The sequence below is a fragment of the Melospiza melodia genome, chromosome 2 (genome assembly GCF_035770615.1).
Source record: "Melospiza melodia melodia isolate bMelMel2 chromosome 2, bMelMel2.pri, whole genome shotgun sequence".
Taxonomy (NCBI): Eukaryota; Metazoa; Chordata; class Aves; order Passeriformes; family Passerellidae; genus Melospiza; species Melospiza melodia.
Window position 1 is genome coordinate 76,413,750 of NC_086195.1, and position 27,221 is coordinate 76,440,970.

Sequence of the window (27,221 nt, forward strand, 5' to 3'; positions counted from 1 at the left end):
GGTGTCCCTTGCTTTACTAGACTTGAGGAAATAATTTCCTGAAATAACAATGGTCTTTCCTTTAATTTCGACTGGGAAGAGTTTGAAAGCACGGCTTTGCTGTTCCCAAATGACTTTGCATCCTGGGAAGCAAGCAGCAGCCCTGATTCCCCAGAAGCTCATCATTCAGAACTTTGGCCTTTCCAAGTTCGTTTCGGTGCTTCTGCGCTGGGCTGGCCTCGGCGAAGGCAGCAATGGCAGCCCGTGCCTCGGCCTGCTGGGCAAGCCTGAGTTTTCCTGGGGCAGAGACGGGGAGAGGGGGGAGAAGGCTGGTTTTGAATTAAGGGATTTTGTAAGCAAACAACGAAGAGAAAGGGGACAGCCGAGTCCCTCTTCCTACGAAGAGAAGGGGCACAGCCGAGTCCCCCGGCTCTCACGGGCGGCGGAACGCTGGCGAGCGGGGCCGGGCTCCACGCCGGAGCGGCGCCGTCTCCGCGGCAACGGCCGGGCCGCGGCAAGATGTCCGCGGAGGGCGGGCGCGGAGCTGGGCAGGTCGTGTTCCGAGCGCTGCCGCAGAAAACCTTCGCCTGCCTGCAGGACAGGGACATCGCGGACCGGCTCCTCAAATGGTGGGGGAGCGCCCGCTGCGGGATGCCTCTGTCTGGGGGCGGCGGGGAACACGCGGGCCGTGCTGAGGGCTGGGGCCATTGCCGCGCCCACAGGACGCCCGCTCCGGTGGCGGCGGGTCCGCCTCTCTTTCTCTCATTTTTAATTTTTTTTTTTCATTTGTTCCCCCAACCCCTGAATTTGAAGTCCCCTTGGTATTTTCCAGGCAGGCAAATTGCGCTTTCTGAGGTGTGAGGCGTGTGTCCTGGCCTCCCACAGCGAGCCGAGATCTATTTCAGCTTCGCAGCGGGGCTCCAGCGCAGCCCCAGCCCTCCAACGAAGGGTTGGAGGCGCTTGTAACTGAGAATTGGGATAAAAAAAACAAAGTATAATCGGTCAGAATAGGGCATTATGTATGTCTTCAGAATATTTAATCTCATTTTTCCATTTCAGGTCCATGCAAGGCAGGATCACAGCACAAGCGTTCAGTTTTGACCAGCAGTTCAAGCCCTATCAAAAGGATGAGTTTCTTATGGTAGTTCTAAATCCTTTGTGTTTTAAGTTGATCTCCCCCCCGCCCCCCCACCATGAAATTATATTCAACATTAACAGTGTTGAATGCTATTGGCCTGCTCGCTGTCTCCTTGAAAGGAGGTGATTTAGGTGTGGTGCTCAAGTCTCTGATTTGTGGGTTAACTGTACTGTCCAGTAAAAATATTTTAGTCTGTACTAATGTTACTCTGCTTTAAGAGGGAACAATTTAGCCTTTCAGGATTCCCAAGAATGGAAATCTGAACTGGATGCTGATGTTGGCTGCAGGGTTTCTTGTTGGGAAGTCCACCTAGTGTGAGACTTCAAACAGTGTACATGGTCACACCTATCAGTAAATTTCTCACAGTAAATTCACAGTGCAATTAGATGTGCATGTGCACCACATATCTGGACATATAACTTTTGAAATTTATTGAATGCCATTACTTTATACTAGAATTTTGAACTCCCAGCTTTTTGAGACTCAAATCACTTGCTGATTTTGTGTCCTCCATTTCTGTCATCTGCTAAGTCAAAACTCTTCATCTGTTTGCAGACAGAACCTGTGGTTTTAAGAACTATGTGATTTTTACATCTGTTGTTTTAAAAACAACTCTTTGGTATTTTATATGTCTGCTTTATATTGTTATCCTGGATAAAGAATTCAGCCTCTTTATATCTTAAAGAAATTCACAGAGAGATACACCAATATTTATTTAATCTTCCACTGATAAACATTTCAAATTATTGAAGTTTACAGAATACCCATTTACCCTCTCGATGTTTGTCTCTTTTGAATTAAAAAATGTAAAGATATTGCTGTGAAGTTATGAAATCTGAAGAGCTGTAAAGTAATTGGGGAAAAAAGGACCATTACATGTAATATCTGATCTCTCTGTATCCCAGAGGCGTGATAAAGAAATTTAGTGATCCAGAAACTGAAAGATCCATGATTTCATTTTCTTCACAGTTTCTTCAGTGATTATTCACTCTGTAAGTAGGGGTTTTCTTAGTTGGTTTACCTATTCATGGAAACTTGTCAGCTATCAACATTACTATGGATGTCTCCTTCTTTTAATTGATAAATCAATAAGTTGAAATCTTCAGATCTTACTCTGTATCAGTTTAATAATTTTTGTGTATCTCTACATTTCTCCAAGCTTCAAATTTATTTAAAAAGAGTAAATTTTAAAATCATACTTGGCATTTCATTTTTAACTTCAATGACATTGTATGCAGAGGTAAAACTTTCATCCTCAGTTTTCTGTACCTCCATGAATTTCATACATTTTTGTGTGTTCTTGTACTAAAACTGTTTTATTATAAAAATGTAGTACTACATATAAAAATATGCGCCTGAAGAGATCTTCTATGTATAAAAGACACTGGCTACACTGAGTTACAAACTGATAGATTTGGTGGTGTGATACTTAGTACACAAACTGGTAGATCATATGGGATCTACTTACTAATTGGAGCCTTATAATTTGTATTGAAAGTATCCAAGGCATTATGAATGATGATTTTCTCTTTCATTTCATTAACTTGTATTCTCTTATTTGAATATTACAGGCATTTTTTAATGATCAAAGTGTGAACTCCAGTTTAAAGTTGCTGTCAGCTTCAGGACAATGGACTACATTGGGTAAATTTAGAATAAATGCATCTTAAATAAAAAAGTCTGTATTTTAATGATTTTGCTCTAATTTACCACAATGACAGTTCATACATGTGTGCTTTCAGCTAGTTGAAATATCTTAAAGAATTATTTCTTTTACTAAGTAATAGGGAGAGATTCTACTTCTAGAATAAAATAACTGAATTGTCACCTTTTATGCCTTTTTTTCTTTTGACCCCTGCATTGTTTCATAAATCAAGCACCTGAAGCTGTTTATAAATGGGTTTGTAGCATCCAGTTGACCTGATCGTGTATCCAGACATAAACAACTGCATTATTTGTGGAATTACAATAGTACCTTATGCAGATAACATAAGGGCAGACTTGCAGCCTGACTTGGGACAGGTCTGAGATTATTGCTCTGTTACAAATAAAAGTTGAGAGCAGAGGATTGGTAGAGCACACCCTGAGCTCGTGTAAATCTGCTCTCTGTACAGCTGTGGTGATTGATGGAGGCACAGAAGAGCCCCATGGGACAGGTTGCTCTGCTGGCAGCCATGCCGTGAGGGTCACTTCAACTTTGTTGCCAAATCAGAAACTTCTGGACACGCTCCATTAGGCCTGGAGATGCAGATGAAACACTAAAGCAGGAAGGCCAAAAGCAAACAGCAAATTTGTGGCTCCACTTTGAAATTGCACACAAAAATTCATGGCAATTTCATGTGATAATGTAATGGTGTTTTATGCATAATGCGATCTCTGATATTGCCAAAGTGATTTTCCCTAATAGGAGTATCTTAGAAGAGGGTAGTGGGAATCCCTCATTTCTTTTGGTTTGTCTACAAATATTACTGTGTGTAAATATTTAACAGAGCTTTGGGAATTTTCTTACTTTTCCATTTCAGCTCTCTGGAATTGGCATAGGTTTTTCCCACTATATACAATGACACTAGGCATTGCCACTTTTTTGTCAGCAAAAATAGATTTTCCAAACACTTCACCCAACTGTTAAAACACTTGAAATATATATAAAATGCAAAAAATCTGTCAAGTACCCCTTCAGGTACCTCTTTCTCTGGCAAGCAGAAAGAAAATAGATGTATTTTAAGCCAGTAGTAAACCTTTTCTTGCTTTAGACAGGATTTGTTTTAGGCTATCTGTCTAGTCTGCAACTTGACAGTCCCTGTAGCGGAGGTCAGCAGGTTACATGCCTTGTGTTAAGAGTGGAGGGTCTCTTGCCAAGTAACCCAGCTTAACTCTTGGTTCTGCTCAATCTTCCTCCGCACAGAAGTGAAGCATTTTGTCCCAAGGACTGGAAGGGTTCCCTTTCTAAATCCTGAACAGCTGGTATACCCTGTTTGCTCTTAAAATTTCATCTTCCCATTCTTTGCCTATTTTTGGTGAGGAATGTTGGCACATTTTTCTATACTTAGTCTTCATGTGCATTTTTTGAAAATATAGTAAGAATGAGCTGTGAGTGGGAGGAGGTAAAAATGATCTTCTAGTATTTTCTTCTTCGGGCTCACTGATACGTTAATCCGGATATACCGTTTGCTTATCACTGTGGAGTAACTTTAAAGCAACATATCTGTTGGTAAAAAATACTGGAAACTTGCTTATTTTGCCCTTTGGAAAATCTGAAGAAAATACATAGTCTACATTGATTCAAATACTACATTTATTCTGTTACAAACAAAAATGTTGGGGTTTTTTTTTGTTTGTTTGTTTTTAATGGGGGAGATAATTTGAATGCATAATATAGGGGGGGTTTAGATAGATCCACAGAAAATTCCCTACCCCTGCCCTCCATGAGACTGGGCAGAAAGTATTTATGGACCTGCAGAAAGATGTCAGCATTATAAAGGAAATTAATAAAACATTACAGTAATGTTTTTTTTCATAATAATTTTTTTCTTTTTAAGGCTGTAGTCTGCTCTCACCTTTTTACTTACGTTTTTTGTCCTGGTAGAATTCCACAATAATACATTGTTTCAAGGACTTCAGCTTCAACATTGCTTGAAATAAAACATTTTAGGTAAATGATACACAAGGATATTCTCTAGTCTGCTTCTTCTGATCAGAAAGATACTTAATGACCTAGTCTCACACCAAACTTTTTTGCCTGTAGGGCAATTTTCCTAATAGGACATTTTTTCACCTTGTTCTGGCTGCATGGCAGAGTATTGGATATTTCTGATGTGCTTTAAGCCACCATTCCATCTGTTACTCTGATAATTCAAAAATAAAAGCAGCAAAAGGAACAAATTTGATGCATACCCATTTACGTATTGAGTCTTGTGTTTTTTAAATAGCTGCAATGAGAACTAAATAGTCATTTTTCCATGGATACATTGCTGTCCTTGCACCTGTCAGCAGTCTTAGGGAGGCAGGACTGTATCTGCTTAAGCTCAATTAAGACTTGAAAATTTATCTTCAAAGGGGTACAGTTACCATCTATTTGTGCAAATAAAATATTAGGATTTGCCTAAAAAAGGATTCTTGAGTTGCCATATGTGCTTAAAGCTTCAACAACTTCTGTCTTTAGAATGGGGTTTTAAAATCTGGAATATTAAATCAGCAATTTTTAAGGTACTATTATAGGTTATAATTTGCAAAGAATTTTAGATGTCGTATGAAGCCATAAATCATCAACCTACACTTTTTACTTTTGAAATACCATATTTTTTAATACTGAGCACTGAACTTGCATTACATATAAACTGTTTTGTAAATAGTAAGTTACAAGATATTTTTCTGACATAAAAATTTTTCTTAGATTTTGAAGGAATTCTAAATATACCAAATCCAGGGTTTATCTGCCCCGTACTAGATATGTGATGTGTTAATTTAAAAGTATTCTGGGAGCACTATATAGATATTCCAGAGCACTTTATAGATATACCAGAGCTGGCTGTTATAATAAGCTTAAGCTGTTTTAGGATTTCTCAGCTCTTTGTTTTCCACTTGTAGAGTTGTCAAGGCATTTCTTCTTCCTTTTTCACTGCTTACTTTTATAGTGTTATTAAAACCTATCATTCTTGTCCAGGAAATTTTGAATTTCAAATCTCACCTCTCAAATAGAGAATAGGACCTTCCAGTGTATTTAAGGTTTTCCATGTGTAGTTTGGTTTTCTGAACTACTGAATAAATTACAAAGCTCTTGATTTTTTTTTCATTATTAAAGTTTTCATAAAACATTTTTTCAGAGCAGAAGTCTCCTTCCCTTCCACCAATAAAATCCTTATAACTGAAAGCCTATAAATATCTAAATTTCCTATACTTTTAGCTCAGTAATTGGACCTTTCATTTTTCTCAAGTCACTTAGCATCTGATGTTTGTTAGTCAACTCAGGTTTTAATGTTGATTTTAAAATAGTTAATGTGATAAAAGCTGATTTGTCTCATAATAAATCCCTTATAAAATAAAAATTCAATACCTGTGAAAGGGAGCTGGAGAACTAGAGGAAACTGGAAGTGAGGAGGTGGGAGGAAGTACAAATAAATAAATAGAAATCAGTTTGGTTTTTTTGCATAGGTTGTAAAGCTGTAATTCATAATTTTCTGACTTGTTCTTGGTTATGTAATATGATTATTTTGTATAGTCACTATCTGTATAGGTAGGTGAAGGCACTAAACCTTTTATTCTTTAACAAGAGGTGCCCTTTTTTCATAACCATTGTCGGTAGACAGGAAGCCAAGCAATTAAATGCTGTGCTTTTGTCTTTAACAGATTTTCTTGAGATCACAATGGTCCAATAAAATAATATTAAAATTTCCTGTTACTATATTAGCTTAAGTAGGCATATTTTCAAGCTATCAATTTATAATTTCTCTTTATTTTTTTCCCTGGTATTGATTGGTTGGGTGGTACAGTTTGCCCAGGCTTAGGTATTAAAATGCCAGCCCTACATAACCTATGAATAAGTAGTCTCTATGTAATAGTATATGGCAGAAATCCCAAGGTTTTCTGCAGGTGTGAGCAAGAGAAATTTTACTTTATGCTGAGCTTACAAATATTGAGATTGGAATGAAATGATAGGTGCTCTTGGAAGCGTCATGGTTCATGCATCCCTTTCTGGCATGTTTCTGGTCCTGAAATACTGTCACGTAGAGGCAAGTTTGTACATTTCCTGAAAAGTATTGCTTAGTATCCTTTAGTTTGTCAGGACAGCACTGAATTTTATCTTTAATTGTATGGTAAAAAGCCTTTAGATACTGTGATGTTGCTGGCCAGTCTCCCATCAAGGGAACCTACAGAGGAGAAGAGATAAGAATAAACTCATGGACAGCTGGAGTGTTGTGAATATTCTCTCTGATGAGACACAGAGCCCTTGTGTGAATGCTCACTCGTGCTCTCCTCCCCTCTCCTGTTCAGAAGTGCTTTGAAGGTTGTTCAGGCAGACTTGGAGATGGGTGGAGAACATGTTCTAACATTTGGGCTGAACGCTTGGACTGCAGAGAGCAGACAGAACTGGGCTGAGTCCAAAGCTTCTTACACATGGGGCCTAATGCTGTTTGAGATGCCATAAGTTATCCAACACCATGCAGACAGATGTGTAGATGTACCACTGTATATAGAGAAGATATGTGCCCTTATGGACTGATAACTCTTTAAGGAAAATACTGTAGGGTAGGCATCACAAATGGCACTAGATGTCTGTGAGCAACAGGATCCAGCCTTGGATGATGTGCAAGCAGTGGGAAAGAAATGATAGAAAAATATATTCTGTATTTAATGATTACAGAGGTAATACTCCAGATTCATGTAGGAAGTGCTGATAGTACCTCTTTCATCTTCTGAAATAGCTGCCTAATAAAGCCTACAGTGGCTACAAAATAACTTTTTTAAAAGTTCAATATAATACTTAAATCAAAAATTCTTTGAGGCCATGTTCATTTTGGTTTTCACTTTGTGGGGTGCTGTTAGCAGCTATTGACTTCTGTACTTCATCGTGCCAAATTTGGCAGATGTCCTCCTATGCTTTAAGGCTTAAGCTGGGCAGTATGATTTTCTAAGGGTGTGATCTACTGCAATGCTGGGTTCACACGGTGCTCCATCTATCCCAGTTTCGGTTGATGGTATTTACCAACAGGGGGAGCAGACACATGAGCCTTAATGGAAAGTAGTATTCAGATGAATTTAATGTTTTCTTTACGCTTATTTCCTTCGTAGCTTTGTTCGGCTTCTTTTTATGCCTTTTATTTTTATTTTTTTTTAAGGGACTCTGTGACTGAGTCATACTTACATGATGTGTGGTTTTTTTTTAAAACATGAAACATGCAACCAGCTTCCTGTATCTTTCAGGTTCCAAAGTGACAAAAATTGAAGCCACAGTGGTACCCTGTACACAGATTTCCATGTCATTTTTTGATCGGCTGTACTCTGAAGGAATCGTTAGAGAAACTGGAACTATTGTGAAATGTTATGATGATTATTATGATGATATTCTTATCTCTGATGAATTAAGGAAGGTCAGTATAGTAATGAATAATTTATTATAAGTTTTGCTACTCTGTTAGGTGCTATAAGGACACATTTTTCAGGCTGTTTTTTTTTCTGACAGTGGTAAAGCCAGGCATCAGTAGCCATGGTTTGCAAACAACTGAGGCACTACATTGCCTGAATATGTAAAAGCAATGATTTATTTTCCAGGTGAGCCCTCTTTCATTTTTGGGTGGAAGAAAAAGGTAAAGCCTTCTTCTACCCACCTATGTCTCAGGCAGTCAGTGCTGGGGGGTGTGTGGGGAAATGCAGCTGCTCATTTGCTTAGGAGGGGGAAACAAAGGGTTAGGTCCAAAAGAAGATGCTGTGATACTCAGAGCTGTAGGTTCACCCAGCCTTCCAGGTAGTGGATGAAATTGAATGTATTCAATAGCTACATCCTGAAGCCTTCTTGGACAGGAATGCTGATCATATCATATCTGAAGGCATTTAAAGAAAGCCATCTTAATACATTTTCTCCAAAGCAAGAGGAACTATGGAAGAGGAAGTTTTTCAGTATAATACTGGAAAATTACTAAATACAACTCCTGAACAGGCCTGCAATGTGAAACTGTTTGTTATACTCTAGTGGAAGTGTCAGAAAGCAGATTATCTGAAAAAGAATCTCTAACAGTGGCACCCTTTTAATCAATGTACGTCTTTACTGTGTTTCTTTTGACTTCATAAGCTAAAACCATTTTTTAAACTTATGTTTGTGTAGCATTAGCAAAGCATAGTGTGGGAGAACTGGATTTTGCTCTTCCTTGTATATATAATCAACATAAGTACTAAATAATTATAGAGTTGCACTCATTTGCACTTGGCAAATCCTTTGAAGGCAATGTATTTGAACCAGTGACACTGGTTACAGGATGTGGCCTGAAATACTGGTCTGTCTTGTAAAGTTCTGGGAAAAGGTGAGTACTCAAGCTCATGTTTGAATTTCAGACGTAGTTTGTAGCCTAGCAGTTCAAAATACTGTATATTTATCTATAAGTTGTGTACATGTGAAATGTTTTCTCAAAATTAAATGTATTGTATGTAGGAGGGTTAGAGGCAATATTTACAATTAGAGATTGTTGGGGTTTCAGTGTCTTCCCAGTTTCCTTCCTGTGGAAGTGATGTGTGTGTCAGCATTTGCAAGTTGAGGGTTTAACATTGGTTTGAAACAAAGGTGATTCCTACTCCTAAGAACTAAGAGAGCAGAAAGAATAACTCAAAATCCAGGAATGGCTTAAAATTTCAAATTAATTAGTCAGGGCTTTAGGACAGAAAACTGTAGGGGGCACCAAACTGTCTCCTGGTGTCAGAGGGTAGCCCTTGGCTGCAAGACTCCATGTTTCTTTCCTACCTGCCATGTCTTCATTTGCTTCAGCCAAGGAGGTTGGGATATGTATGAGGTGGCCATCCAGAACAGTTGTTGCCCTGACCCCTTTTTACTCAGCTTGTGTAGTTTTGTTATAAAGAGGGCCAGAGAACAGTGGGCTCATGTCTGAATTTGACCACTTTGCCTGGGCTGGCATCTGCAGTTTGGCTGACATGACTCAAAATGTCTTATAGCCGTTGTGAGTTCCAATTCCTGTCCACATTTACACGAACCAGTGTTGACACCAATCTAGCAAGTGCTCTGTGTTCACATAATATCTCAGCAAAAGGCAGGTGACACGCATGGAGCAGCTGGATGCACGGATGGCTAATCCAGGCTACAGATCAGGGCTCGCTGGAGTCAGCAGTAAAGAATGATGGGAGTTTGAGTGATCTCCTCTGGGAGGTCCTAGAATTCCTTTACAAATGTGAAATAACTGTGTCAATTTAAAAATGAAAAAGCAAATGTTACCAAAAACTGTTACCCCATTGATTAACAGCAATTGACATATCAAATATAGGTAGATTATTTTCAGATTGCTTGTTTCACTAGCATGACAGATAATTAACCAGTGAAATAACAAGACTTGAAAAATATTCCTTTATGTCTTTTGGGCATAAATCTGACAGTGATTCTGCTTTATATTATATGTAAGAATTTTGAACCAAATTGCATCAATGGAAGAAGGATTTGGAAATATGTATTTCTGTCCCTCATTCATATATTTTACATGGACATAACTCCTGTGTACCATAGACCATACTAGCTGCATTATTTATAAACTGAATGTTAAATAAATTTTTATCAATTTGACTTCCTTGTTTTTTCCTTGTTCCACAAGGTCTTGCTTCTGGAGGATTCGGACCATTATGACTTATTCACTCAATTGGATCGTGAGGAATTTCTGTTCTGTCTTTTTAAGCATTTTTGCATTGGAGGAACCCTTTGCCAGTATGAAGATGCAGTTGACCCATACTTAGAAACTACAAAAGCTTTTTATAAAGACTTGGTGAGGTAAGTGTTACTCACTTTTTGTACAACTGTGTACATGTACTATCCATATCCACTTAGTGTTGATTTGTGTAAATTTATTGTACATTACTGCTTCAAAAATGGGGCTGTTATTTAATCCACTTGCAAGCGTATTTGTGTCCAACAATCAAAATGCCATGGAACAATGGCAGTAGTTCTGTGGCAAAAATATAAGCAATTTTAATTCCATCAGTCCTACATAATAACATTTTTTATATTACAATTATGGACATTCACATAATATAAGTCATTCCCAATTTAAAGAGACTTTTTTCCATAATCATCTGCTGAAAACATAGCATAGTACTGCAAACAGACTTTTGCCACTGCCATTGATAAAATATCAACAATTAAGTCTTGCCTGTATGATCTTGGGCTACTTTCAATTAGACTGCTTTTAATTTAGGATTTAAAATTTGAAATAATTAGCTGAAACTTTCAGTTCCATATATTTTTATCTCTGCTGATTTTTAATTTTTTTAATACAGTTGGATTTTGGTCTTCCTAGTTCTGCAAATACACTTCTCACAGTGTAAAACTAAGGGTGACAGAATCTTGCTGTTAAGACAGTGTTTACCAGGTTTGGTGTATGGAATTGTTTGGAACTTTATGTGAGGGTTTTTTTTCCACTGAGATTAGAAGTAATTGATCAGAGGTTTAGATTCAGACTAAAACCACAACTTTTGCCCTGCTTTGATATATCCATATGCTGACTTCTCTGATTGACAAAACTTGTATGTTCTGGTTGCTGGGAAATGGAATGCAGTTATTGGTTATACAGACTCACTCCTAGTTAAGCTAATGGGAATATAAAGATTGTAAAAGATACTACTAAAATTTTTGTTAGTATGAGTAGTTTTGGTATTTTCATCTCATACATAGATGAGAATCAAGTGGGTTCTTCAGAAACACAGCATCTGACATAAAAGGATCCATCAGTGTTTAACTCTACCCTCCCTTTTCTTTTATATTGTTCATTCTGCACTTGAATCAAGCTGCTTGTTCCTTCAGTCCTGGGCCATAGGTGACTCTGCATTGACTGCAGCTGTTTCTGCTCTTCTGTTGTTGAATTAATCTAGGACAAAGTGCAAATCCAATCAGTTCCTTCACTTTACTGCTCCCCTTTGCTGTGGAGTTGTTTTATCCTAAACATGTTCAAGTTCTGTTCTAAGCCACTCATTTTCTTTACCTTCCTATCTCCTTAAACATCTTTCCATTCTTTTTCCTTTTCATGCTGTAAAATTGAATAGGGATGTGAAATAGTTCTTGTTACTTAAAACAGAAAAAAAGCCTCTGCCAAGATCCTCCCACAATTTCATCCTGCTTTCAAAGTTTACCTTTTCTGTATCCTCAACCTGTTCCCTATTAGCCCTTTGTATTTTCCTCTTGTGTGCGGTTTCTGTCCTTAATAAAATATTTAGGAGAAAATATTTCAAGTGTATATTCCTGTGCTGTTTGGGTTTTTTTGTTTTTTTGGGTTTTTTTTGCCAGTTGGCCCCAAGTTTTCAAGTGATGTAACTGATCTTCCAAATTTGTCTACCATGTGTCTCTCTGCTGCCTGTAAATGTCTGCTGGTCTCTCAGTGCCAGAGGAGCTGGTGTTAGCACTGGTTACCAGCTGAAAACAAAACTTACCATTTCACTGAATCTTTTATCTTTCTCCTTTGGTATTGAGTTCTTTGTCAGTCCCATGAGAAAAGCTTTTAATCTTGACATTTCAGACCTTTCCTCCTCCTTCCGAATCACAGTTGCCTTTTCCTTGGTTTCATTTCCCCCTGCTCCCAGTTTATCCAAAATTATGGTTCTGTTTTATTTCCACTGTGTTAAGAAAGAAAAAGGCAGTGACAGGCTCTGCATAGGGACGCTAATGACAGTCTTGACTTAATTTCTAATTTCTGGCCACTGTGTTACTTCATTCTTGCACAAATTACACCAGAAAATAAAGCAATTAAAATTACTTTCTTATAGCCTCTTGTTTTCAGTAAAAGACTGCTGATTATAGTAGTAATCTCTTAAATTTTCTTTACCAAAAAGTTCACCCTCAAATTCCTAGTGAATACCAAGTTTTGTTTAAATTCTTGTTTTAGACTGCTACCCTCTGTGTGTTTTCATTGTATCTTGAATTACAGTTGCATTGGACACTTTCTATTCTTTATAAAGTGATATTAAAAACTTAACAGTATTAAAAAATTTGTAAACTGTACTGTCCTTAAGGTTTAACTTTTATGTTTGGGGATCAGAAAGCTTGGTAAAAAAACAAGTGGATACTTCAATAATCATTAGCTGCTGGCTGAGGATGTGCGTTGAAAGATTAGCTGCCACAGATGAATTCAGTCCAATAACAGTAAGCTTATGGATGTATAAACTGCCACTGTTTAGTCCTGTTACAGTATTCCTCATGGGCCAGAGCCTTGGCATGAAGAGTTCCACATAAGTGCCTTTACTGCAGGGAGCAGCAGACCTGTTAAAGAGCTTTTCCCTACTTACCTTTATTACAGCTTTTTTTTTCCTGGCCATACCTGAGTTCTAACTCCAAGGCAGTAGCATTCAAAATAGTGTCAAAAGTTTTGAGGTTTCATTTTATTAAAGCATTTCTATGTACATTGCTTTATTATGAGAGAATGTAATAATTTTTTTGAAATTAACAACTCTAGATATTTTACAAGCTAGGGACTTGCAAATACAGCTACTAAATGGCAGACATTTTTTCTTTGCAAAAAGAGTGATATATTCTTACTAGAAAAGTAATGCACAACTTGTAGTCTGTTACTATCCCATCGGTAATTAGTCTGTGATCTGTTGAATCCATCCAAAATTCTAGTGTTTAGTGTTGTATCCTGTATAACCTAAATAATTTCAAATCACTATTCCTTGTTGTAGTATTTTGATTTAAAGGATATATTTACATAACAAAAACTCGTTAATTAAAATATAATCTATGAATCCCTGTTGGTAAATCTTGTCCGCTGTACTTAACCCCTGATTTTTCTGACTGTCTCTCCATGGTGACAGCTGCTGTAGCATGTAGTAATGATTGTTTTCTTCTCCTTTCTTAATCTCCATCTCCATGCCCTTTTCCCCATAATGAATGAATGTATGTGAAAGCATTACATTGTTCCTTTATTGTTTGGAAAGCCTAGTAAAATATTGCCAGTAAGGTTAGGACATAAATAAAGCCCAAAGTGAATAGAGTGACCATGAGGATGTTTGCTTTTCATAAAAAGAGAATAGATGCACATTAAAATGATGAACTACCATATCCAATGAATAGTTTAGAAGTTAACAATTTGAAAGAACATGGGACTATTAACATTATTTTTAAGGAAATACTATCCTCTTCAAAAGGACGAGATAGTTTTTTTCTAAAACCTTTCAGGGGGAAATAAAGAGATAGAGCAAATGAGCTTGTCAAAGGCAACCTCTTGGTTGTCTTTCAAGTCAGCAAGGGAAGAATCTCATCTGATTTTAACAGACACAAATTTTTTCCTTAAAAAATAACCAATACTGAAAATAAACATTTTGAAAAATTGCTAACAGGAAACAAACCACAAGGGGAAGATTTCTCAAGGTCATGGAATAAATAGGAAGACATTATTTTTCAACTCTTACTTTGGTATCCTAAATATATATATATAAAACATGAAAATTAAGAGAACAGAAATTGATAGCATAGTTTTCTGACAGAAGAATCTGAAGACAGAGTAACTTAAATACAACTGTTGCTTTTGGGGGTGGTGATGTATGGTAGAACGCAATAATGCCACTAATCCTCTATGTCTTGTTCTGAAAGTTGTCACTCTTTCCACAGAGATGGTTGAAGAGTTTCTGAACTGCTGCAGTTGCAGCCTGGTGTGTCAGCATAAAGTGACATCTGGGTTAGTTTGGCCTAATGCACTGGTCTGTGAACTGCAGTGGCTCAGAAGCTGAGTCATGAGGTAGCTGAGCTGTCCTGCTGGGAAGGCAATCATCTCTGGAGGGGTGGGAAGGCACACAACTGGGGTCACTACTGATTTCAGCAATGCTGTCTTCATCCACCATTGAGTATGTCAACAAGTCAGATGCAACAAAAGTTCTGAGAAAGCCTCATTACTGACTGACCACAGGGAAGATCAGCCTCACAGTATAGGTTCAAACACGACTGTGTCATTACTCTACAGATGAAATCAGTTAATTGTAGAGTCAATCTCTTTTATTGGCTGCAGAGATTGAATCCACAAAGGTGCTGTTGGTTGATTTGGGGCTCCTTTGTTCTTACAAAAAGAAGCTTTGCCAAAGCACTGGTAACAGGGGACTGCTGTCACAGCTTGGACCTGGTGTGGTGTTCAGCTGTGCTGTATTTCACACATCCTCTTGTAACTTGTCTATACTGGGACCTTTCTTGGGAGTGGAACCTATTTGTGACACGGCAGGTTTTGAGATGCGCATTTCTTGGAAGCGTGTAAGTATGGAAGTTTTAAGCCTCAGCTGTTCCACAGTGAGTTAATGTAAGTGGGAATCCGCAACATTAGATAAATTAATAGCAGTTGCGTTATCTAATTTCTGAAGAAATGTAAGAATCACTTAAAGCAGACTTGAGGAAAAATGATATATTAAAATACTTTAAATAGGTTGAGATGCCTGGATTCTTTGCAATAATATTCAGTGTTATTAGTAAATATGATGAAAGAAATGGCAATCTTCACAACAGTCTAGAAATAATCCCATCCCAAGTTGCATAGCTGACTACATATACAAAATTCCAAAGGAGAAAAAATAAACCTAAACTATAATTATATACAAATTAAAATGAGCTAAAGAATGTATTTCTTCACTAGTACTGCTGCTATTTCTTGTAGTCTGTATTAAGATGCATTTCACTTTGCAGGTTCCTTTCTCAAAGAATATATGAAAAGATTTTTATGAAATGTTTAGCTGCATAATTTTTCATATCTATCAAAATGAAAACTCTGTATTTGGAATCATCTAGGTCTGGGTAATATTGCTGTGATTTAGTAGCTGAGAACAGTGAAACCAGGTCAGATTACTAGATATATTCAATATTTTTCAGCAAAATGTCATAATAAGCATGTTAACTAACAATGACCACCTAACTTTTCATGCTCAGTATGACATAAGTTGAATTTTAGCTATAAATTTGACCTTCATAAAATTTGAGCAAGGATACAGTGTATATGTTTAGAATGAATTTACTAAATTAAAGAGTCTAATTATCAGTACTTATGATATATAATAAGTATGTATTATACCCCTGTATTTCAGCGTTCAAAAGAACCCTGAAACAAAAGAAATACGTATTATTTCTACAGTCTTCAGAGTGTCTGCATATGTAAGTATTGATAATTTTTATATGGGATTTTACAGTAATATACATAACATGAACATAATTAATGTACTTTTACACAAAGAAAATATAATATTCCATTGCAATGGCTTATTTTCCCATAGTTGTCACTTCTTTATTCGTGAACTCTTTCTCTGATCTCATCCTGTTTCTCATCCTCTTTTCTAACTGTTCATTAGTAACCACCAGCTAAAGTTTTATTTGGTAGCTCACTAAAAATAGGTTTACTGGATTACAGTGGAAGTCATAATAGTCATCCAAAAACTAGTTAATGGAAAAAATTATAGATAATAATAAAACTTGAGTTAACAGTAAGGATCAAGGATGCACTCTTGACTTCCCATGGTTCTGTTTTTTGAAATTATGCTAGAGCTATATGAATAGCTTGTATTGTATCTGGTTCTGTAAAGACTGCAAGGAAGTTTAGTATACAAAAAGGCTGGTGTAGTGGGATGACTCCTAACCTCTTTTCCCCTCCCTTGTCAAGTCTCATTCCTATCTGTTTCCCTTGCAAAATCATACATTTACCATCAAGATAAGTTTGAGAACTGGCACGTTTACTAGATTCAGCATATCTGTCAATTAAGTTGTTAGAGTAGGATGAACTACTTCAAATTCTTCTTGAATAACCAGAATATGTGATAATTAAATGTCAGATAATGTACTGACTTTCAACAGCAGTAGCTGATGTCATTTCAGAGTGCACAAACTTCCCTGCAGGTTGCCAATAACCCAGTTGTTCATCTGTTGGTCATCATCTTTTAAGTACTATGTATGATTCATAAAAGGCTTTTGAAAATAAACACTTTATGGGTGTATCAAAATTTATCTTTCTGCTAGGTTGCAAACTGTAATAAAAATAAAAAGGCAAAACCCTGGTAACTGGATGTTCTCCTGTTATTACTGTTCCTTTCACATCTCTAAATCAAATGCATTGATGGGAACTTTGCAGGTTTCTGTGTTTAGGCAGATGGACATTAAAGAACTCCCCTAACTGTGTTGGCCATACATTAAATATCATCAGTACTACAAAGAAAACAATAACAAACAAACAAAACCCCAACCAAACTTCAGCAAATTTTGTAAACAAAATAGATAGACAAAAGAAGATCCAGTGTTAATGCAGAGCAGGCTATCCTCCTTGTATCCTTGGAGGAAAATTGGGCATTACTGCACATTCTAAAAATTTGTGGGGTGAAGAAGAACTCTGAAATTACAGTTTCTATTAAAGAACATGCTGAAGAATTTTCTGTCGGAAAACAGAAAGGCTTAAACAGTGTGTCTAGACTTTTTGATGGTTATGTGGATCAAAACTACTCCACTCCACATGGCACTTACAGGAAGGACACTTACTGGAGCACAAATGTCTTATGTTTGTGATGAAAAGTTTCTCTTAAGGAATAACTACATTTCTGCAGTGGAGTTAGTTTCTGAGTTCATTTGATAAATAACTGTAGAGTATTATAATTCTTATGTTGAGCTGACAGTTTTTAAGCCAAGTTTTCTTGGTTTGTATCTGGAAGGAAAGGACATACCCTCCTAGCCTGATGTAAATAGATAAATAATTTTTAAAATAAATGTAATTTTAAAAGCTGGTCTTGTAAAAGTGACTTGTATGGCTGAACACAATTTTAAAACCGTATCTGAAAAAGCACACTATTAGAAATGTAAATATTTCAAAGTTTTAAGTTATAGTTCACACAATCACAGAATATGCTGAGTTAGATGGGACCCATAAGGTTGCTCAAGTCCAACTCCTGGCCCTGCAAACACCTTCCCCAGGAGTCACACCATGTGCCTGAGAGTGTTGTCCAAACATTTCTTGACCTCTGTCAGGCTGGTGCTGTGGCCACTTCCCTGGGGAGCCTGTTCCAGTGCCCAACCATCCTCTGGGTGAAGAACCTTTTCCTGCTATCCAGCCTAAACCTCCCTGAGTCAGCTTTGTGCTGTTGCCTCAGGTCCTGTCCCTGGTCACCACAGAGCAGAGATCAGTGCCTGCCCCTCCTCTTTCCCTTACAAGGAAGCTGCAGAGTGCAGTGAGGTCTCCCCTCAGTCTCCTCCAGGCTGAAGAGACCAAGGGACCTCAGCCACTCTTCATACGGTTTCCCCTTAAGGCCCTTCACCTTCATCATTGCCCTCCTTTGGACACTCTCCCATAGTTTAATGTCTTTTTTATGTTGTGGCACCCAGAACTGCCCCCAGCACTGGAGGTGAGGCTGCCCCAGCCCAGAGCAGAGCAGGACAATCCCCTCCCTTGCCCAGCTGGCCGTGCTGTGCCCGATGCCCCCAGGACAGGGTTGGCCCTCCTGGCTGCCAGGGCACTGCTGGCTCATGTCCAACTTGGCACAGACCAGGACCCCCAGGTCCCTCTCTGCAGCATCTCATTCCTCAGTCTGTCTGTACATCCAGGGCTGCCCCATCCCAGGTGCAGAATCTGGCACTTTGTTGAACTCCATATGGTTGGTGATTGTCCAACCCTCTAATTTGTTGAAGTCTTTCTTAAAAATGTCTGTAGAGCTCTTGAGCATCAAGACCTGATAGACCTGGGCATCACAAGAGAAATAATTTTAGATTTTGTGACAAAGTACTCTCTTGAACTCCACATACTTGAGAGCTTTGGAGCTTTGCATATAATGAAATACTTTTACAGCTTAAGTATTGGAGTGCTCACGGTTACTTTAGAACTTCCTTTACCTGAACCCAAACTGTGGCAGTTTTAGAAATCAGAATAATGCAAAGTTTTTTCAATAAGTATTTTTAAAAATTGTTAATTACATTATGCAGTTTTGAAAATGTTCAGCAGGATTTTTATTTCTGTTTTATGCTATGCATATGTATTCTTAAATCATCAGCTGTGTTGCTACAAAGAAAAAATAAAATGATCCTACTCTAACATCAGTAAATCAATCATTACACCCCCTGCATGTGTGAACCAAAGTCCACTGCAGATGGAATTGGTATGATTCTTAACTTGTGTACATGCATGAATGTAAATATCAGAGCCTTTATGCTCAAGCATTTTAGGGGTTTTATGACCTCTTTTACTGACTAAAATTAAGAACCTTTTAATTTCATTAGGTTATATTGAATATTTTCCTGATACCAAGTTAGGTATATTGCTCAAAATACCTCATTGCCAGAACTTATGTTGTTTTTGTTCTTGAGTTGTTGAACAAATTTTTAGTGGGCTTACACTGCATCTAAACAGTCAAAACCTCAACTGCCATCCATCAATTCCACACAGACTGCAGGAGTGGGATCCTTGGTAGCAATGGGAAAAGAGTTTAACTACCAATCACATCTTGATGTTGATTTTGTCTTTTACTTTTTTTTCTTCAGTTACATGCATGAGCTTAGGTTATTTTTGGATCAAATTCCAAAGGCCTTTTGATGCTGAGCACTATAAAATCTCAAAATTTGCTCTCCTTACTGCAGTTGAGAATCCAGTGTTTGTTACACGTGTATCCTTAGAAAACACCTGAAGAAAGCTAGGTATCCTACAATTGGAGCCGCAGAGCTTGTATGCTGTGCTGCTTAAAAATAGAATGCTATTTCTAGCTTGTGGCATTTGACTACCATTGGAAAATTCTGGGAATAAACTTAATCAAATCTCTACCTGTCTAAAACAGTACTTTTATGAGGTGCTTAGCTTAATTTATGATTTAGGGGTTTGAGTAATCCCTCAAAGGAAGACACTAGAACATCTAATTATGGATTCATTCTCTTCAAAACAGCAGGAGAAAATGGGGTGCCAGTAAAAGCTAAAGGATAAAATTCATAAATGGTCCTTGGTGCAGAAATGGGGACCCAGCTCTTTTCCTTCTCAGCTGACTGACTTAACCACTGAGTTACAGTTTTCATGTTTCCTTGGTCCAAAAATTATGGACCATTATTATTTTATGCAAAGGAAGACAGCTTCAACAGAAGAATGCAAGAGATGTGAAATCCGGAATAGTCTGTAGTCTGTGAGTTTAAAATTTTCCCGGAGAAAATGAATATATGCAATGTAGCAATTTTCCTCCAGCAGGAAAAGTGTAACAGAACCCACATCTCTTCAACTGTTGTACAAAGGTGTTGGGGAGCAGGAGGAAACTGTTACATGTTTTAAAAGAAAGGAAGTGTCAGCTACGTATTTATTGGTCTTTCACGTGTTCAATTACCACCCTGACTAAATAAAAAACCCCAACTAAATTAAAAAACCCAACGCTTTAAAAAGCCCTCCCTCTAGTTTCTGGATCCCTACTGGATTTGAAGTGTGTCCAGCTGTGCTGCTCTGTCAACACTGAAGCTTTTATTGACATGTGCACACGTAGGATGTTAACGTGAAGAGCCCAGTTCCCCTGCTGATTGTCAGCTTAATGTATTTTTTTCAGAACCAGGATTTTGCAGCTAGGTGTCCAGAATCCCTTCAAACCCTTTCTGAGAAGTGGCACACAAAATGTTTCCAATAATAGTCCAAAGTTGTTAATGTGATCTGTAATAAGCATTTTGCTTAAATGCAAATATTGCAACTTGAACAGATGCATTAGCAAATGTTAAGTGAAAAAAAATTATGGATGGAACAGCTTTATGTATTAATACAGAGTAGGTGATTATATTTCTCTTTCAAAGGAAACATGATGGGCTGTTGTATATTTAATCATTTGTATTTTAGGCTCTAATTGTGTAAACACATGATTACGTGTTTAATTTTACATTTTATATTAATATTATATTTACCTCAAGATTATTTGATACATCCAACCTGTGCATTTTACTGTGCATTTTGTAGTGTTGGGATCCTCATAGGGACATATACCATTTAAATAGACTGCAGTGTATTTGTTCTATTTTGCTGTGCAATGAACAGTTACAACTGGAACAAAATTATTAGCTTCAGATTTTATTAATTCTTTTACAGATATCCCTATTGTCCCTAATACTGTTTTGGTTTTTTTTTCTTCCTTTCAGGATGCTAATGGCCTGTGTTACCCTTCAAGCAAAAGCCACCAACAGACTTTTGCCTACTTGATTGTGGATCCCTGCAAGCGACACGTGAATATTCTGTATCACTGTTTTGGTGGAAGCCTATTTACAAACTAGTTATAAGCCTGTCTGGTCCCCAGTTTTATAATGGGGGTTGCCTTCTTTCTGTTGGGTTCAGGTATAGGTTGCATAGTTTTCTGACGAGGAAAGTTCAGCTCCTTGATGACGTGCTCGGAAGTGCTTCCCATTCACTCAGATGTTACTATGTGGTTAGTGACAAAAGTTTTCCGGTATTTAGAGTTCTTGAAGCTGTTTTCTTGGCCTTTTCCCCCATTCCCTCACCCGTTTTATCTAATAGAAACTATTTCTCCAGAGGTCTCGTCATTTTTATGAGCCAGCTTTACAGACCCGCGACGCGTAACTGCAGGGGAGGCTCTGCAGTCGGTGAAAGCTCTGCGGAACCGGGAGAAAGCGCGGGAGGGGACGGGCGGCAGGGGTCCCGGGCCCATGCTCCCTCCGGGCCGGGGGCAGGGAAGCGTGGCCGCCCCTCCCCACCCCCTCGCGGAGCGGCCTCCTGGAAGTTGGGATAGAAGTTGGGGAGAAAAAAAAGTCGTGGTTGGCGGCAGCGGGCGGGAGAGGCGCGGGCGGGCGCGGAGCGGGGTCCGGGGGGGCCGCGCAGCGCCCCGGGCGGGAGGCGGTGCGGGCGGGCGCGCGCAGGAGCGCTGCGAGCACGGGCTGCCTCGCTCGGATACGGTGCGGGCGGGCTCAGGAGGGGCGGAGCCGCCGGCGGAGAGTGATTCGGGCGGGCGTAACTGCGAACTTTTGTTTGGTGTGTTGTGTGAGTTAGTTTCCGCCGCCGGGACAGAGGCGCCGGCCGGGCTGGGCCGGGCTCGGGGAAGCGCCGCACGGCCAGAGTTGTTTTGCCAGTTGCCGCGGGCGGTCGGCTTCCCGACCGAGGGGTGAGAGGCACCGGCGACAGCAGGACGAGCCCGCGGCCCGGGGAGCGGGGCATGCGGGACTGGGAATCCGGGCTCTGAGCCGCCGAGCCCCGCCAGGGAAGCGCCGGGGGGTCCCGACGGAGCCATGGATCCTGGGCAGCCTCAAACGCAGCAGCCGCCGCAGGCAGCGCAGCCCCCGGCCTCGCAGCAGCAGCAGCCGCCGCCGCAGCCCCCTGGCCCGGTGACGGGGGCCCCGGCTGGCGCGGCGCAGCCCCCGGGTGCGGGGCCCCCTCCGGCGGGGCACCAGATCGTCCATGTGCGGGGCGACTCGGAGACCGACTTGGAGGCGCTGTTCAACGCAGTGATGAACCCCAAGGGCGCCAACGTGCCACACACGCTGCCCATGCGACTGCGGAAACTGCCCGACTCCTTCTTCAAGCCCCCCGAGCCCAAGGCCCACTCCCGCCAGGTGAGGGGGAGGGAAGGCAGGGGCCCGCGCCGCGGGGCGGGCGGGGGGCGGCCCGGTCGGGCCGTGCTCCCCCTCCTCGCCGCCGAGCTCCTCCCGGGGGAGGCGTGTGGGGGAGGGGGCCGGGGCGGGAATCCACGGGGCCGAGCGAGCGGGGGGCGCCCGGCCGGGGCTGTCGGGGCGCTCTCTGCCGCCCCCACACCCCTTTATTTGTTCTTCCCCTGGGGCAGGGCCGCCTCCCGCGTCCCGAGACGCCGCTGGGGCCGGGGCCGCGGCGGGAGGGCGAGCGAGCGCTGGCCCCGTCCCGGTCTCCAGCGGGGCCTCGAAGTCCACATCCGCTCCTTGGCTATCTCGGCCTCACCGGGAGGGCGACAGTGGGGGTGAGCCCCTAAAACTTGGGTGAAGACGCTTCGCTTTGAATGTCGCTTTGCGGTCCAATACCCTGCCCTCTGTGGAAGGGGTCTACCTACACCCCCTCGCCCCGTCAGACAGTAAATATGGATGTGACTTTTCCACCCTTTCAGCACGGCGCTGGGTTGAGTAGGATTAACCCCCCCACATACACAGGCACGCACATCCGAAGTTAATTCCCGAGCCAGACGCCAGGTCCGACGGCGTCCAGGGTCCGCCGGGCGCAGCGCCGCATCCCGGGCAGCGGCGGCAGCCTGCGAGCGGGGCTCGGAGCCGTGGGGCCTCCCTGGGCCGGGCCGGGCCGGGCCGGGGGAGGGAGCGATGCGGGCAGGGCCGCGCAGGGAGCGGGGGAGGGATGCGGGGCAGGGCTGGGAAGGGGCGGGGCAGCGCCGGGGGGAAGGGGCGATGCGGGGGCAGGGCCGAGCAGGAACGGGGTGGGGAATGCGGGGCAGGGTCGGCGCTCGGCCTCCGGGAGCTTTTGGTGTTTAAGCAGAGGGACTTTTGTACCTGAGTGCTGGTGTGAATACGAGGGGAAGCTACTGCTGTTAACCAACGTTTTGGATGGAGACCGTGCATATCTAGTCAAGTGTTATTAAGTAATGAACTTAGTTGCTAAGCTATAAAATTAGTTTTATTATTGGCTATTGTCACTTTATCTGTGTAGCCAGTAAGGGTGAAACTCGCTGTGTATTGGTGCGGTGTTGTTAAGGGCCTGTCAACATTTCCATTATTAAACTTCTGTTTTGAACGATTTATAACTTGACTTCAGAAGCTCATTCCAGGCTGAACCTTGGCACGTACTCTCCGAGCCTAGGAGTTAATTCATTTTCCAAATACTCGAAAAAGCAGTCTGGCCTTCATATAGGAATACTGAAAAGAAAATTGGAAGGGGTGGAGCTGATCTGCTTCTGTAGTTTTGCTAGCTTCTGAGTTGCAGACGTTTAATAACATATTGAAATCCAGCAAGGAATAAGGGGTTTATGTATAGTGTTCTCCCAGCTTGTGCAAATCTCATTGCGGTTCCATTGTGTAGACATTGGGTAGACATTCATCTAACACTATGTCTTGTTAAATATAGTAACTGCAGTTAAATAGCTATCGTGTTTGAAATGCACTAAAAGTGCATTTAGTGCATTGAAATGCACTAAAAGTACAAATTTTGGTTGTACTTTTAGGCTTAGCTGTATATTCCTTGTGTATGTTAATCTGGTCTGTAAAGCATATTTGGTTGGATCACTGTTCCTTGTACCACTCAGTGGTTCCTAAAACATTAAATTGAAATCCAGCTAAAGCAAGAGAGAATAATTTGCTTCATTGTGGATTGTTTTCATTTTTCCTTTCTGTTTAATTGTGCCACATAAACATTCAGCTTAAAGGAAAGGTCTCTCTTTTCTATAAATCTGTGATTCCCAGGAATTTAAATATTGCAAATCCACTCTTTTGTCTGGATGAAAGTGCAAACTGATTTGTTTCCAGTTGAACACATGGAACTTCATGTGTGGTTGCATACAGATGGAGCAAAGCAGAACTGTAAGTGTGTAAGTGGGGCCTCTTATGGTGTAATACCTTGTGTAGAGGGGTGTGACAGGGACTGATACATGCATCTCATTATAGGTGTCAGTGTTGTTCTGGTCTGTCTATGAAACCAGTTAATTGGTAAATATATTTTTTAAAGCAAATTTTACTTTAATCAGGTTTTCACAGCTGCCTTTTCTATGTTGGATGTGCATTTAGTACTGGCAAGGACTTTCTGTGTACTTATGAGTGGTGACTCCGGTGAATGGGTTTGTGAGTCATTTCTGGTTGACTGGTTCAACTGTTTGCTGAATCTTTGCTTTGGATAAAGCATGGACAGACTCTTTGTACCCTCAAAAGTTCTAGTTATTAGGAAATGTTATGTTCAGTCTTCTTGTTTAGGTTTTTTTAATGGTTGAATTAATGAGTCTTCCTCCATTGGAACTGGCTGCTGCCAGTTGGCATTTCACTATTGCTTTTCTCTTTGTGTGATCTTTTAAACCCCTATGGTCTGGGGGTGGGATGGTGTGTGGTGTGTGCATCTGCTTGAATCCCCACACCCCCACTTGCAAAGGAGAGTGGGAAATTAACTCCTCCAGCAGAAAGTGGGTGTGATGGTAGGGAGTGGGCGCAGTCCAGTCACAAACCACTCAGTGCACTGGACGAGATCTGCTGACTGCAGGCAGGTTTGTTCTTAACCCTGTGCTGAGGAGAAAGAACTTTAGTTTCAAAATAAAACTCAGGGCTCTCAACATGTACACTTAATATTTCTTGACTTGCACAGGGGTTTTTAACCAAACTGCATGGAGGCTTGCTTGAACAGTTACAACTGGCAAACAAGCAGAACTTTAAAACAACCTGAGCTGTGAATCTCTCCTGAAATGTTCCTTTAAAGCGAAATGTCTTCTGACAGCTGCACTTCTACTGAAATATAGGAATCTTAATAAAAATAATTTCACTCCTGGCAGGCCAGCACTGATGCCGGGACAGCAGGAGCCCTGACCCCACAGCATGTCCGAGCTCATTCCTCTCCAGCATCACTGCAGCTGGGAGCTGTTTCTCCAGGGACACTTACACCCTCTGGAGTAGTGACTGGGCCTGGAGCTCCATCTTCTCAACACCTCCGCCAGTCTTCTTTTGAGATCCCTGATGATGTACCTTTGCCACCAGGCTGGGAGATGGCTAAGACACCATCTGGACAGAGATACTTTCTTAAGTAAGTAAAATTTCTTTTCAATTAGCTGTATCTCTGGCTCTTTTTTTTTTTTTTTTTTTTTTTTTTTTTTTGTTGGGATATATACGTTTTTACCATCTTAGAATGTCAGTAAATTTCATTGTGTTTAGAATATGTATTTTTAAAAACATGCTTGTGATTTTAAATAGGGGACCCTACCACTTCAGTATTTCTCACATATCAACTCTGCTGTTTCTGAAAACTGTATGGTACTCTATGCATATTTGTCCTATCTTAATCTTATCTAAAGAATGTTATCCATTATATTGTGTACTAAAAAAATCAGTGAAATTAGCGTAGTCGTTCTTGAACAATGAGACTTTTGGATTTGCTGAATATTTTCAGAGTTGTCATGCAGGTCAAGATACATTTTACTTCATTTTAATAATGCAGATGTAAAAATACAGAGTTAACTTTAGAGAGTATTGTAGTGACAGTATGTCAGGACTTCTAATATTTTGATTAAAGACAATTGTTTAAATACACAACCAAAATGTTTTTTGCCTACTCTCTCTTCCTGAGGTAATTAACATATCTGTTTGATTACTGTATTTGTGTTTGTAAATTAACTCATCTACATTCCTGGCAATGAAGAGGAAATTTCAGAATTTCTAACATTGTTTCATGTTCCTAGAGCTGTATCTTTTCCACACACTGGAATTAGTATCACCTTTTCCATAGCTGAAGACAGTTAGATGTGCCATCCATTTGACACCCAGTCCATCAGGAATGACTTTCTTTTATTCTGTGCAGTTTTCGAAAACAGCAGGGACTTGTCCTTCATTCTGAAAATGTGCCCACCAAGACCATAACTTGCCCTCAAATACTTTGACTGTACTTTGAACTTTTTATTTAACAGCAAGTCTCTAAATAACCCATTGTATGTCATTTGCAGGGTGGCAAGAGGTAACACAGTGTTACTTATGGCAAACTTGTTTCAGCCAAGAAACATGTATTTATTACTACCTTTCCATCTCAAACCCTGTGATTAATGCCTGCATCTGATTGAAATAGTTGAGCTTGTAGCTTCAAAAACAATAACAAATTTACATTGTCTGCAATGAAAATTGAACTTGCAGAACTTCTTAAAAATGTTTCTTGTTCGTGTAGCTGTGGTATTTCCGTACAGAGAAATTAGCCTTTTCTTTTTCAACCAGAAAGAGGGTGCAGTAGTTGTCTGAAATTTTTTGAGCCTGGAGGTTCCCTTTTGAACACAGTCATTCTCTATTAGAAATGTGAAAATAAGCATTAGCTATAGATCTTGAAGATGTGATATTTTCTTTGGTGAAGTTTAACAGATCAGTGTGCTCTAGAATATGAGCTCTTCAGCAGGCACAAGGAGGTTTTTTTGAACTGTGTAATTTATGCCATTTGAGAAGTGTAGCTCATTGAACCTTGAGAAAAGAACAGAATGAGTTTTGAAATGAAAAGCAAACTTTTGTTTTGACTGTGTTAGTGAGAGCTCTTAAAGAGCACCTTATGAAGCATGAAAAATAGATATTTGATTTTAAAGTTTTACTGCCACAAGTGTTTGTTCTTGATAGCGCTGTCAATTTTACAGAAGATGAAAGAGTTTAAGAGACAAAAAATGTCTTCCTGCTCTTCTAATGAATTTTTTAATTGTGCTTGTTCAGGTGATTAGACTGAAAGATTTATTCTTGGAAAGCTTTTTCTGCAGTTTGATTATTACCACAAAAATCTTTCCTTTTTCTTTTGCAAGTTTTTTTGTCCTTTCTTGG

General features: G+C 40.2%; 2 protein-coding genes across 6 annotated transcripts in view; both read left to right on the forward strand.

The window, feature by feature from the left end:
• The first annotated feature begins 489 nt into the window (after positions 1-489).
• CFAP300 (cilia and flagella associated protein 300) lies at positions 490-21,306 on the forward strand. 2 transcript variants are annotated; one of them, XM_063148909.1, is made up of 7 exons: positions 490-608; positions 1,039-1,120; positions 2,689-2,761; positions 8,039-8,205; positions 10,423-10,595; positions 15,872-15,938; positions 20,904-21,306. In XM_063148909.1, the coding sequence occupies exons 1-7, from the start codon at positions 499-501 to the stop codon at positions 21,033-21,035; spliced, it is 804 nt and encodes a 267-aa protein (XP_063004979.1). In that variant the 5' UTR covers positions 490-498; the 3' UTR covers positions 21,036-21,306. The 2 variants fall into 2 exon arrangements, with proteins under 2 accessions (XP_063004979.1, XP_063004980.1); XM_063148910.1 differs by lacking the exons at positions 15,872-15,938; positions 20,904-21,306 and adding an exon at positions 11,609-14,185.
• A 486-nt stretch (positions 21,307-21,792) lies between these two features.
• The window catches only part of YAP1 (Yes1 associated transcriptional regulator), an 88,350-nt gene continuing 82,921 nt past the window's right edge, over positions 21,793-27,221 (forward strand). For 2 of the 4 annotated variants that reach the window (XM_063148907.1, XM_063148906.1), the window contains exons 1-2: positions 21,794-22,325; positions 25,217-25,464. In XM_063148907.1, the coding sequence (XP_063004977.1) occupies positions 22,002-22,325; positions 25,217-25,464 (572 nt within the window). In that variant the 5' untranslated portion in view covers positions 21,794-22,001. Of the gene's footprint in view, positions 22,326-25,216; positions 25,465-27,221 lie in introns of all 4 variants that reach the window. The other 2 variants (XM_063148904.1, XM_063148908.1) reach the window with 2 other exon arrangements.

Excerpts from the sequence above, each read along its gene's own strand:
- CFAP300 (XM_063148909.1), top strand. The coding sequence starts at position 499 with ATGTCCGCGGAGGGCGGGCGCGGAGCTGGGCAGGTCGTGTTCCGAGCG. Across the intron at positions 1,121-2,688 it reads AAAAGGATGAGTTTCTTATG|GCATTTTTTAATGATCAAAG; the intron begins GTAGTTCTAAAT and ends TGAATATTACAG. Across the intron at positions 15,939-20,903 it reads TCTTCAGAGTGTCTGCATAT|GATGCTAATGGCCTGTGTTA; the intron begins GTAAGTATTGAT and ends TCTTCCTTTCAG.